The 12,161-nt window shown below is 39.0% G+C and overlaps 1 protein-coding gene across 1 annotated transcript in view; it reads right to left on the bottom strand.

Annotated features, from left to right (window-relative positions):
• Positions 1–1,762: 1,762 nt before the first annotated feature.
• Positions 1,763–12,161, bottom strand: part of LOC124802765 (THO complex subunit 3) — a 53,667-nt gene continuing 43,268 nt past the window's right edge. Inside the window, exon 5 of the mRNA XM_047263756.1 lies at positions 1,763–2,452. Coding sequence (XP_047119712.1) covers positions 2,194–2,452 — 259 coding nt within the window. The 3' untranslated portion in view covers positions 1,763–2,193. The remainder of the gene's footprint in view (positions 2,453–12,161) is intronic.

Genomic DNA, 12,161 nt, shown 5'->3' with positions numbered 1-12,161 from the left:
GAAGCTTCTGTAAAGTTTGGAAGGTAGGAGACGAGGTACTGGCAGAAGTAAAGCTGTGAGTACCGGGCGTGAGTCGTGCTTCGGTGGCTCAGATGGTAGAGCGCTTGCCCGCGAAGGGCAAGGGTCCCGAGTTCGAGTCTCGGTCGGGCACACAGTTTTAATCTGCCAGGAAGTTTCAAATACATGATTTGCACTAATTAAATATGGAACTGCATTCCAATATCAATACTTTTTTGAGAGGTGCATATGGGGCCTGTTGATGGCTTACTGAACTGCTGAAACTGGTAGCAATGATAAAATAAAATAACTTCTAAATCTGCATGGCTGTTTGGCAGATTTCCATGTTAAATAAAATGAATTATAAAATGTTAGCAGCTGTCCTTTCTCAATTAAGTTCCTACTCAGTGTACTGTGATACCAACAAGAATGGGTATGATAAGCTGAATTTTACATTTCAGTTTAAAACCGTGTAGCACCTATCTTAAACCCTTTAGTTTTAAAATTGCACAATCATTAATTGCAATATTTACTTCTCTATGTCAATTTGGGATATAAAATGTAGACTGGCAATGGCAAGGAAAGCGTTTCTGAAGAAGAAAAATTTGTTAACATCGAGTATAGATTTAAATGTCAGGAAGTCATTTCTGAAAGTATTTGTATGGAGTGTAGCCATGTATGGAACTGAAACGTGGATGATAAATAGTTTAGACAAGAGGAGAATAGAAGCTTTCAAAATGTGGTGCTACACAAGAATGCTGAAGATTAGATGGGTAGATCACATAACTAATGAGGAGGTATTGAACAGAATTGGGGAGAAGAGGAGCTTGTGGCACAACTTGACTAGAAGAAGGGATCGGTTGGTAGGACATGTTCTGAGACATTGAGGGATCACCAATTTAGTATTGGAGGGCAGCGTGGAGGGAGGGTAAAAATCGTAGAGGGAGACCAAGAGATGAGTACACTAAGCAGATTCAGAAGGATGTAGGCTGCAGTAGGTACTGGGAGATGAAGCAGCTTGCACAGGATAGAGTAGCGTGGAGAGCTGCATCAAACCAGTCTCAGGACTGAAGACCACAACAACAACATGTCAATTTGTATGAAATACTTGCATTACGAACCAGAAACTCTGAATGCTGATATAACATAGAGATACCACCTCAAATATTTCCAGGCACTCTGTTCTGTTTAAAACATGATCATTATAACTCAAGCTTCTACTTACTATATTACATGGAAAAGTGGCTGAGATAAAAAGTATTCGAAACAAAATTAGGCTGTTACATAGTACTATAGATTCAGCCTGCCCGTACTAATGTGCTGCTTCCTGAGCACGAAGGTGTGCCGGTCACCAGCATGAATCTGCCTGGAGGATTAGTGCCGAGGTACGGTATGCCAGCCAGCCTACAGATGGTTTTTAGGGCAGTTTTCCATCTGCCTCGACGAATGCGGGCTGGTTCCCCTTATTCAGCCTCAGTTACACTATGTCGGTGAGTGCTGCGCAAACACTGTCTCAACACACCCATACACCACTGAGCATACCACTGAGGACTACGGCGAGACAAAGCCTCTCCGTCGTTTCTAGGTCCCTGGTTCAAAACACACTCACTGTAAATTTACAAGCAGGCACTACAAATTATATGAAATATTGTAACATGTATGGGGTATGGGAGGGAGGGAAGGGGAGGGGGAGGGAGAGAGAGAGAAAGACTAGTGACAATCTGTAACACATTGAATATTTTTTTTATTGTACAAGTGTAATCAGTGTGGAAGAAAAGCATTAATCAATTGGCTGCAAAAGTCAAACAACTAGGCCTGAATTTTTTAAATATATAAAAAGCTTTTAGTTATAGCATGTACCTTCAAATTTCCATCTTACCTAATTATTAAAATACTACAAGATACAAACAGAACAATTACTCAGTTAAACTATACAGGCAACCAAACAACTGATAAAAGAAATATGACAATTATCTGCAATGGTACATGTACTATCCATTTTTCCCCAATAATCAATTAAATCACATTAAGACAGAATATTATCAAAATATCTCTTTCTTCCAAAAGTTCTTCTGTATTTCACAACTGCATGTAAAATCAATTTGTTTCCAACATTTTTCTCTTTAAAATGCTTTTGTTACACACTGAGCTCAGTCTTCAATCATCACAGGTGAAAAGCCAGCACTTATCAGCTGCCTATTCAGATGGGAATCCAAAAACTTTTAATGTGCCAGCATCTCTTTTCCGGTCATAAGCTTCCTTATCATCACAAGCAAAGGCCAGCAAATACTGAGATGGGTGCCAGGCAACTGTAAATGTGGCTGCTTCAACTCCAATGTCCACCACTTTATTCCCTGAGCAAACTTCACCTATGTCAATCACCAAATCTTCTGATGCTGAAGCCAGGAGCTGGCCATCATGACTAAAGCTGATTGTGCGCACTGGCCATTCTAATCTGGAATTCAGAGAAATTTCTAAAATGTAACTTCAATTAAATAACACCAACAGCAAATAGAAACAAACAAAACACAAAAGCTATATTTTTTCACCAAGCAGCAGCAGAACACACACATAAAAGGCGGTTGTAATTGGCAAGCTTTTGGAACCAATGGCACCTATTTCAGGTTGAAAATGGGGGTGGGAGGGTGGGGGAGGGAGGGGGGTGGAGTTCTAGGAAAGGGGTAGATTTTGGGAAAGCCACACAGAACCGTGGGTCAGGGGAGACTTACGGTACGGGATGAGAAGGAAATAAATTTATCAAAATTTAAAAGAAGAATAATAATAATTATAATTTTGTCAATAATTGATTGTTTTTGTTGTTATAAAAGCTATATTTTGGAATAACTGTTTCCTCCAACAGACAAAACAAATGATAATTTCAGGATTATGTGGCAAAGTCACCCAGATTCCAGGGTCAAAAGTGTCTCATCTGACCTGAGGATTGTTTCTCTTGGTTACTAGTTGGTGGAACCAATCGTTTCAAAGACTATGTTTTATGTTACAATGACACATGTTACATTGGCATGCAAAGGTTTCTACAATAAAGACAGGGAGAACTCATGTCAATACCAAGGTTAACAGGGTTAGAAGGACAGCTGAGGGGGGTCTCCCTCTACAATTTTGAGCCCCCCCCTGCTCCCACTTTCTATTATCAAACTGACAATTCTTCAATGCCTCAGGATGTATCCTATCAACCAATCCCCTGTTTTAGTCAGGTTCTACCATAAATTTATTTTTCTCCCCAGTTCAATTCAGTACCTCTTCACTTGTTATTTGATGACCATATGATCATTCTTCTATTGTGCCACTTATGAAAAGTCTATCTTGCTGCTGTTGTCTGAATAATCAATTTTTATACTTCACTTCCACACACAGCTACAGACAATTACTTTCAGAAAGCACTTTCTAACATTTAAATTGAAATTAAATGTTAACAAAAGAAACACTTTTCTTGCTATTGCCATTCTGCATTTTGTATCTTCCCTACATCATCATCAGTTATTCTCTTGCCCAAGTAACACAACTCATCTACTACTTTTAGTGTTTCATTTTCTAATCTAATTCCCTCAGCCTGATTGACTTCGACTACACTCAATCACATTTGTTTTAATTTTATTGATGTTCATCTTTAATATCTTTTCAAGACTCTATCCATTATGTTCAACTGCTGTTTCAAATCCTTAGCTGCCTCTGATGGAATTACAATGTCATGAGCAATCAGCAAAGTTTTCATTTCTTCTCCCTGAACTTTAGTTCCATTTCCATATTTTTCCTTGGTTTCCGTCACATCTTGTTTGAATAACATAGGGGACAGGCTACAATCCTGTCTCTCTCCCTTCTCAACTACCGCTTTCCTTTCATGACCTCTGACTCCTATTGCTATAGTCAGTGAGCCAATCACTACACCACTTTGCTTGGTATTTCTACTAGGCTTTGTCCTTTTATCTATTTGAACATCTGGTGTTGTCACAATTTTATCTCTTGAAACTACCCATTCATCTTCTACCGCAACCCTTTCTCCAGTTGTAGTCAATCTTTGCCTATGCTCCCTCTGAAATTCTTAACAACTTTTGGTTCTTTCATTTTGCCCAGATCCCATCTCCATAATTTCTTACCTTTTTGCAAATTCTTCACTTTTAGTCTGCAGTTCATTACGAAACAATTGTGCTCCGAGTCCACATCTCTACATGAAATTGACTAAGTTTAAAATCTGGTTTTGAAATCTCCTGTCTTATTGTTATACAATCAATCTGAAACCCAGGAGTCTTACAAGTAAACAACCTTTCTTCATGATTCTTAAACAAAATGCTTCATCATCTATGGAGCTAGTTGCCATATAGACTTGTACTACTGTGGTGGGCATTGGCTTCAATAATTTCAGTATGCTGTTCATAGTAGCTTGCCCATGTTCTTATTTGTTATTAGGCCTACTACTGCATTATCTCTTATCTGATTTTGTGTTGGTAACCCTGTACAGACCTAATAAAAGGTCCTGTTTTCTTGTCACCACACTTCAACTATATCTAACTTCAAATTATCAATTTAACTTTTTACATTTTCTCACCTATGTATCTGATTATGGGGTTTAACATTCCACTTTCTGATTCACAGAATGCCAGTCTTGTCTTCTCTGATGACACTCCCTCCTGAGTAGTCCCCTTGTCCGGAGTTCTAAATGGGTGATTATTTTACCTCCAGACTATTTTACTGAAGAGGATGTCATCTTCATTACACCATATAGAAGAGCTGCAGGTCTACAGGGGCAGGGTGGGGTGGGGTGGGGGTGGGGGGGTGGGGGGGGGATGCTGCAGTTTCCCCTTGCTTTCAGCTGTTTGCAGTACCAGCACAATAAAACTCTGTTGGCCAGTGTTACAAGGCCACAAGGCCAGGTCGGTCAATCATTCAGACTGTTGCTCCCACAACTACTGAAAATGTTGCTGCCCCTCTTCCAAAACTAGAGGTTAGTTTTAAAAGTAATCCTCAAGGCCTCGGCTATAACAAGGGAAAATTAAAGTAGTGGATCTCTTGTTCCTTTGAATCTTTCTTTATATGTCAAGTTAATACAGATTTTCAAAACAAGACATTGTACAGTAAACGTAATTTACAACAGTAACATTTTTTTTCTGAACACAGAACATATACACTCCTCTGAAAATTGGTTAAATTCTTCCAGTTGGCGTTTTAGAATGTTCAACACCAACAAGCCTGTGAAGAGTGGACAAATATCATCTTGTCTTGATTACACAAATTTTACACTTCACTATTACCGATCTCCCCATGACCATGGACCTTGGCGTTGGTGAGGAGACTTGTACCATAACAGAGGGGTATCTGTTGAGAGGCCAGACAAACGTGTGGTTCCTGAAGAGGGGCAGCAGCCTTTTCAGTAGTTGCAGGAGCAACAGTCTGGATGACTGACTGATCTGGTCTTGTAACACTAACCAAAACAGCCTTGCTGTGCTGGAACTGCGAATGGCTGAAAGCAAGGGAAAACTACAGCTGTAATTTTTCCCGAGGGCATGCAGCTTTACTGTATAGTTAAATGATGATGGCATCCTCTTGGGTAAAATATTCCGGAGGTAAAATAGTCCCCCCATTCGGATCTCCAAGCGGGGACTACTCAAGAGGACGTCATTATCAGGAGAAAGAAAACTGGCGTTCTACGGATTGGAGCGTGGAATGTCAGATCCCTTAATCGGGCAGGTAGGTTAGAAAATTTAAAAAGGGAAATGGATAGGTTAAAGTTAGATATAGTGGGAATTAGTGAAGTTCGGTGGCAGGAGGAACAAGACTTTTGGTCAGGTGAAGACAGGGTTATAAATACAAAATCAAATAGGGTTAAATGCAGGAGTAGGTTTAATAATGAATAAAAAAATAGGAGTGCAGGTAAGCTACTACAAACAGCATAGTGAACGCATTATTGTGGCCAAGATAGACACGAAGCCCATGCCCACTACAGTAGTACAAGTTTATATGCCAACTAGCTCTGCAGATGATGAAGAAATTGATGAAATGTATGACGAGATAAAAGAAATTATTCAGGTAGTGAAGGGAGACGAAAATTTAATAGTCATGGGTGACTAGAATTCGAGAGTAGGAAAAGGGAGAGAAGGAAACATAGTAGGGGATATAATATGGATTGGGGGTAAGAAATGAAAGAGGAAGCCGTCTGGTAGAATTTTGCACAGAGCATAACTTAATCATAGCTAACACTTGGTTCAAGAATCAAAAAAGAAGATTGTATACATGGAAGAATCCTGGAGATACTAGAAGGTATCAGATAGATTATATAATGGTAGGACAGAGATTTAGGGACCAGGTTTTAAATTGTAAGACATTTCCAGGGGCAGGTGTGGACTCTGACCACAATCTATTGGTTATGAACTGTAGATTAAAACTGAAGAAACTGCAAAAAGGTGGGAATTTAAGGAGATGGGACCTGGATAAACTGAAAGAACCAGAGGTTCTACAGAGTTTCAGGGAGAGCATAAGGGAACAACTGACAGGAATGGGGGAAAGAAATACAGTAGAAGAAGAATGGGTATCTCTGAGGGATGAAGTAGTGAAGGCAGCAGAGGATCAGGTAGGTAAAAAGATGAGGGCTAGTAGAAATCCTTGGGTAACAGAAGAAATGGGAGATATGATACTGGTGAAGAGTTTGACAGAGCACTGAAAGACCTGAGTCGAAACAAGGTCCCGGGAGTAGACAACAATCCATTAGAACTACTGACAGCCTTGGGAGAGCCAGTCCTGGCAAAACTCTACCATCTGGTGAGCAAGATGTATGATACAGGCAAAATATCCTCAGACTTCAAAAACAATACAATAATTCCAATTCCAAAGAAAGCAGGTGTTGACAGATGTGAAAATTACCGAACTATCAGTTTAATAAGTCACAGCTGCAAAATACTAATGTGAATTCTTTATAGACGAATGGAAAAACTGATAGAAACCAACCTCGGGGAAGGTCAGTTTGGATTGCGTAGAAATGTCGGAACACGTGAGGCAATACTGACCCTACGACTCATCTTAGAAAATAGATTAAGGAAAGGCAAACCTATGTTTCTAGCATTTGTAGACTTAGAGAAAGCTTTTGGCAATGTTGACTGGAATACTCTCTTTCAAATTCTAAAGGTGGCAGGTGTATAATACAGGGAGCGAAAGGCTATTTACAATTTGTACAGAAACCAGATGGCATTTATAAGAGTCGAGGGGCATGAAAGGGAAGCAGTGGTTGGGAAGGGAGTGAGACAGGGTTGTAGCCTCTCCCCAATGTTATTCAATCTGTATATTGAGCAAGCAGTAAAGGAAACAAACGAAAAATTCTGAGTAGGTATTAAAATCCATGGAGAAGAAATAAAAACTTTGAGGTTCGCTGATGACATTGTAATTCTGTCAGAGACAGCAAAGGACTTGGAAGAGCAGCTGAATGGAATAGACAATGTCTTGAAAGGAGGATATAAGATGAACATCGACAAAAGCGAAACAAGGATAATGGAATGTAGTCGAATTAAGTCGAGTGATGCTGAGGGAATTAGATTAGGAAATGATACACTTAAAGTAGTAAAAGAGTTTTGCTGTTTGGGGAGCAAAATAACTGATGATGGTCGAAGTAGAGAGGATATAAAACGTAGACTGGCAATGGCAAGGAAACCATTTCTGAAGAAGAGAAATTTGTAAACATCGAGTATAGATTTCAGTGTCAGGAAGTCGTTTCTGAAAGTATTTGTACGGAGTGTAGCCATGTATGGAAGTGAAACATGGATGATAAATAGTTTGGACAAGAAGAGAATAGAAGCTTTCGAAATGTGGTGCTACAGATGAATGCTGAAGATTAGATGAGTAGATCACATAACTAATGAGGAGGTATTGAATAGAATTGGGGAGAAGAGGAGTTTGTGGCACAACGTGACAAGAAGAAGGGACCGGTTGGTAGGACATGTTCTGAGGCACCATGGGATCACAAATTTAGCATTGGAGGGCAGCGTGGAGGGTAAAATTTGCAGAGGGAGACCAAGAGATGAATACACTAAGCAGATTCAGAAGGATGTATGTGCAGTAAGTACTGGGAGATGAAGATGCTTGCACAGGATAGAGTAGCATGGAGAGCTGCATCAAACAAGTCTCAGGACTGAAGACCACAACAACAACAACAACAACAACACTACCGATTTCGGCTATTGCCATATTCAGATCTGTTACAAGCAAAAACAGGATATAACCAACTAAGTTCAGTTTGCTGACGCTAAATCTATAAAAGGCCTGGTGCTAGATAAGAAAAGTAAAAAGTGTTTACGTGATTAACAGCCATGCATGCCATAAAATTTTCTGATGTAGTATCAACTTCAAACAAAGCTTGTAGGTACATTGTAAGTGTCAGTGATGAACAGAATGCATCTAGTAATTTACACAAAGACGCTGAGGCCAGCATAGGGCACCATAGCAAGGGTACATGATTAATCAGTATCGTAAATGTAATGGTTAAAATGCAGTATGCATAGTCATAAACTAAAACTACTTCACATGGGAAAACGAGCATCTGACAATAAAACATGTACTGACATACCATACTAGGAATTACATCCGTACTCAGAACCCACATAAAAAGTGCAAATACTAATCATGTGAAGCTCCTAGCCTGGCAAAGTAAAACATACAATTGTGTAAAAGCCAGTATAAAAAGTATAGGATTAAAATCACATCCATGAAACTACATCTTCCAGTGTGACAAAACAATAACCATAACTGTAATTGTAAGGTAATTAATGAAACAGTAACTATTAATTAAAAAAATCGATAGGTGATAATACATCCAGAATGGGATCTCAATCGCAACACGTCGTGACTTCTCTGTGTGACATTTTTGTTTTCCTATGGTGGAACTTGTGGAGAGAGAACCACTCTCCCTGCCACCGGCGGCTGGTGCACATGACCACATGCTAAGCTGCTGGGGTGATCGATGCTGCTCAGACTAGTAAGTTTCTGAATACGTCAAAATAAGCATTTAGGTTAAACTCATTCTGTCCATTCAGCAGTAATTCTGGTTGCCATTATCTGTGTACATAAATCTCCATTTCGTCGAGTAGGTTCGGTAACTTCCCCTTTGGCACCATATGCAATTCTTTCATATTATCCTCTATGTTTCCTGCCAAATGTTTTTCTCTGTCCAAATGTGTACCGAAAGTGCTCTTATTTTTGTTATATGTATGCTCTCTAAAATAAGTCATGAAATTCTTTCCTGTCGGACCTACATAAAACTTGTCATGGTCTTGGCATTTTATCTTATAGACACCAGATTCCAAATATTTGTTGCTGTTGTTAGCAGCTTTGTGGCACAGCCTACAACCATTTGTACTTTTCGTTTGAAATCACAATTCTGTTGGAAAATGCACCACTCCATGACACAGCAACAAACTTCTTGCTCTTTGGTTCTGCTGTCTCCTTCTTGTCATGTATTTTTGACTTTAGTTTATTATAAGAGTTTCATTACATCATGGTCCTTATTTGCATTTGGCTCTGCTACTTGTCTGATCATCCTTAATTCTTCCACCTCGTTCTTAGGGGTGAGTGGCAGTTTTAGCATCCTGTAGATCATGGCTCTGAAGTCAGCCCATTTATGCTTCTCAGGGTGACACGATTTCACATTTATAATCGTGTCAGTAGCTGTCGTCTTCCTAAATATGCTAATATTATGCTGTCCATCTCTTTTAGTTAACCTAAGATCCAAAAAACTTATTCTTACTTCTTCTTCTGGTTCCACTGTGAAAATTTTTTCACGCATCCCACCAATTCTTCCTGCTACCTCACATATTTCATTTTTATCATCTTTGTACAGTAGTATAATGTCTACATAAAGTTTGTAATAAACATTTTTTTGCAGATAGTGTTACCTAAATATATGTCACAATTAAATTTTATTACAATGAAACAATAAACCATTTAAATAGGCAACAGCCATAAGATCAGTTGTAGAGTAATGTGAATTATCTCATTTTCAAAACTTCATATCTTTTTTCACAGTCAGATATCAATGTTGAAATTTTTACAGTACGTTGTTATCATATAGGTGTACAAACTGTGCAAAAATCATATTTTTATATTCAGTCCCACCTGAGATAACTAACTCCAAACTCTACAAAAAATGAAAATTTTCAAATTTCAAAAATTCATAAAAAACTAAGGAAATATTTGTAAGTGTTCTTGCTCTATATGAGGCTAGTAATGTATGATATCTAACTATAGGAAAAAAAGTAGACTCTCATAAATCACTCCTTGTTTCTTATTTTTTGGGCCTAAAAAATGGATTTTTGAAAATTTGGATTTCAAACTTTGGAGGTCATTTTAACTGGTTGTTTTTGAATTTAGGGTATTTTGTGTAATAGACAATGGTGTAAAGGACACTTTTCTAAAAACAATCATGTCAATTGCAATGTTGTAACTTAACCCAGTGCAGAGATATTCATATTTTTGCTAATGTCTCTAACCTGAAACATCGTCGTGTTCTTACAAACGAAAATGGCTGCCATTCAGTAAAAGGGAAAGGCAAATTAAACTTCTCAATTATAGCGTAATCACATAAAAAAAAAAAATTAAAAGTGGTAAAGCAACCAAATTAATTTTTATTGGACCACTTCATTTGGATTGACCCTAAAGGTATATACTATTTTTTCTACAATGTTTATACTATACACTATATAGCTACCAAATTTCACATAGTTTGATTGGTAAATAAAAAACTGCTAATTTATTTTCAATGTGTTAGCAATATTGCATTGTTGAAAATGATACCAGAGATGAACAAGGGGGAGGAAGGGAAACTGGCATGTTCTTGTGATTTGTTCCTAGTAGCTTAATGCCTGTAACAAAAATACATGAGTGCAGGGATGCCACTAATTTTACTATTTTGTTATATGCAATAAAGCAAGAACGTATACGTTCGAAGTACAAGTACTTTTGTTAATCCCACACTACCTAGTTCAGTTCTTCATATTGGAGAAAGAGACAATTGTAAGAACACAGAGAATTAAATCAGTTACAATAACTTCTCAAAAAATTAGAATCATTGGTCTAGGATACAGGTAATGTGTGCCATTATTGAACTGAACATGTAACTATCTCATTTTGCAAAAGGGAAGGTAAATATTTAATGTAACTGTTCTGCCTCAGGTTCACCTGTGATTTGTTTTTATTTTCTTTATTGTAAATCTGATTCATAACACGTTTTCATGGAAGAGGTCATTGTCAAAGTGCTCACATCAGGGCTAGTGAGTGGCATGTGAATGCATCCATTCAAAATGAGACGAAGGAAGATAGATTTGGGATTAACATCTGATTGACAATGAGGTCATTAGACGCAGAGCCCAAGTACAGACTGAGGAATGATGCTGAAGGAAATAAAAATCAGTGAGTAGGACCCCACGAGGAATGATCAAGTGTATAGCCTCACTCTATCAGGAGAAGGGGGGTGAGGGGAAGAGTGGAGTGAAGCAGATAGACAGAAGTTATTGAATCACTATTAACTGAGCATGATGCCGATTTTGTGTGTGTGTGTGTGTGTGTGTGTGTGTGTGTGTGTGGAGGGGGGGGGTTGGTTGGGTGGAGAAGGGACCAAACTACGTGGTCATCAGTCCCTCCGACCTTGGATTAACTAAAACCGATTAAATCCCACTTTAGAAGAGGGAACCACAATGTCCATAAAATGATAAACTATTGACAGGGAAGGACGGAAAAGGGTGGAAGAAGAGGTGAGGGAAAGGAAGTGATCTAATGACAGGGGCATGAAGGAAGAAGCAAAGGAGACAAGAGAGATGCTCAAGACATAACAGACCCCATAAGGAAAGGGCTGGGAAGGCAGAGGGCTGGGGTGAACCACCAAGCCCAGTTGAAGCCAATCCAGTCGGGACGAAGGGGGGAGCAAGAGGGCCTGCCATGCCCTCCACTCACCGATAAGGTGGGAGGTCCCTCCCTTAAACAAAACGATAAAAACCCCTATCACGAATAAAATGTAAAATGAGATCCGCTGCTGAGGCATTGTCAGCCAACACCAGGGGTAGCGAGTCTGGAAAGCTAAAAGTCCGTGGCAGGACGGCTAAGTTGGGGCAGTCCAATAAGTTGTGAGCCACAGTCAGCATCGATCCACAATGACAGAGAGGGGGGGTCCTCAT

The sequence above is a fragment of the Schistocerca piceifrons genome, chromosome 6 (assembly GCF_021461385.2).
Source record: "Schistocerca piceifrons isolate TAMUIC-IGC-003096 chromosome 6, iqSchPice1.1, whole genome shotgun sequence".
NCBI lineage: Eukaryota > Metazoa > Arthropoda > Insecta > Orthoptera > Acrididae > Schistocerca > Schistocerca piceifrons.
This window is presented reverse-complemented; position numbering and strand designations above follow the sequence as displayed.